The sequence below is a fragment of the Bactrocera latifrons genome, unplaced genomic scaffold, assembly GCF_001853355.1.
Source record: "Bactrocera latifrons isolate USDA-ARS-PBARC rearing strain unplaced genomic scaffold, ASM185335v1 scaffold_182, whole genome shotgun sequence".
Taxonomy (NCBI): Eukaryota; Metazoa; Arthropoda; class Insecta; order Diptera; family Tephritidae; genus Bactrocera; species Bactrocera latifrons.
In genome coordinates, this window is record NW_017535319.1 from 536,610 (window position 1) to 537,406 (window position 797).

At 30.7% G+C, this 797-nt stretch overlaps 1 protein-coding gene across 1 annotated transcript in view; it reads right to left on the minus strand.

Moving 5' to 3' along the window:
- Window positions 1-499: 499 nt before the first annotated feature.
- LOC108967273 overlaps window positions 500-797 on the minus strand; it is a 1,561-nt gene continuing 1,263 nt past the window's right edge. The window contains exon 4 of the mRNA XM_018930576.1: window positions 500-519. Coding sequence (XP_018786121.1) covers window positions 500-519 — 20 coding nt within the window. The remainder of the gene's footprint in view (window positions 520-797) is intronic.

Below are 797 nucleotides of genomic sequence, written 5' to 3' on the forward strand. Positions count from 1 at the left end.
TGCATTAAAATATTTGGTTTTCCTTTTAAAATATTTTTCGGCATTTATTTTTCATGTTTTCCATTTAGTTATTCCCCAACAAAAAAAAAAAAAAAAAAAAAAAAAAAAAACTTTTTTATTTAAAACATTTTTGTATATTTTTTTTTTTAATTTTTACATGCTTTTATATATAATTTTTAATTTTTTGTGTTTTACCTAACGTACAACCGTATAACTTTAATTAAGCGAGGTTTCTGAGTTAAAACAAAGAAAACATAGAAACTTCAAATTTACTTGGGAACGTTTATTATCACTCGCAAGAACACTCTTTGGCATTTATTTTTTTTATTATTTATTTGAGTCGAAAGGAGCCAGGATTCGATCCTTGCACAAGCTGTATTTTGTACGCTTTCAATTTAAGATCTCGACGTAAAATGCGCCAAGTCGTTTCATATGTTAGAGTGAGTTGCTGCAAACTGTGACGAATCGACTCTCTTCGGTCTTCGTGTGCGTAACTTCATTAGCTCACCTCTGTTAGTCCTACAAAATACATGTCAAGTATGAAATATTTATTCTTTCTTTGTCAAAAGTTAGTTAACTAATCCTCTGTTATGTCATATCTTAGACTCTAAACTGATTTGAGCTTTTCAAAGTTAAAGATGAAATACGTGCTATAAGGTGATCTTTCTCTGTCTGAAAGATTAAAAGCTCTTTTCTATAGATCAGTAAGTCTCAATTCTTTTTCCATCTCTCCGCTATCGCTTTCATATGAGCTGGACATCAGAACATCCAACTCCACTTCCATCTCTCCGCTATCG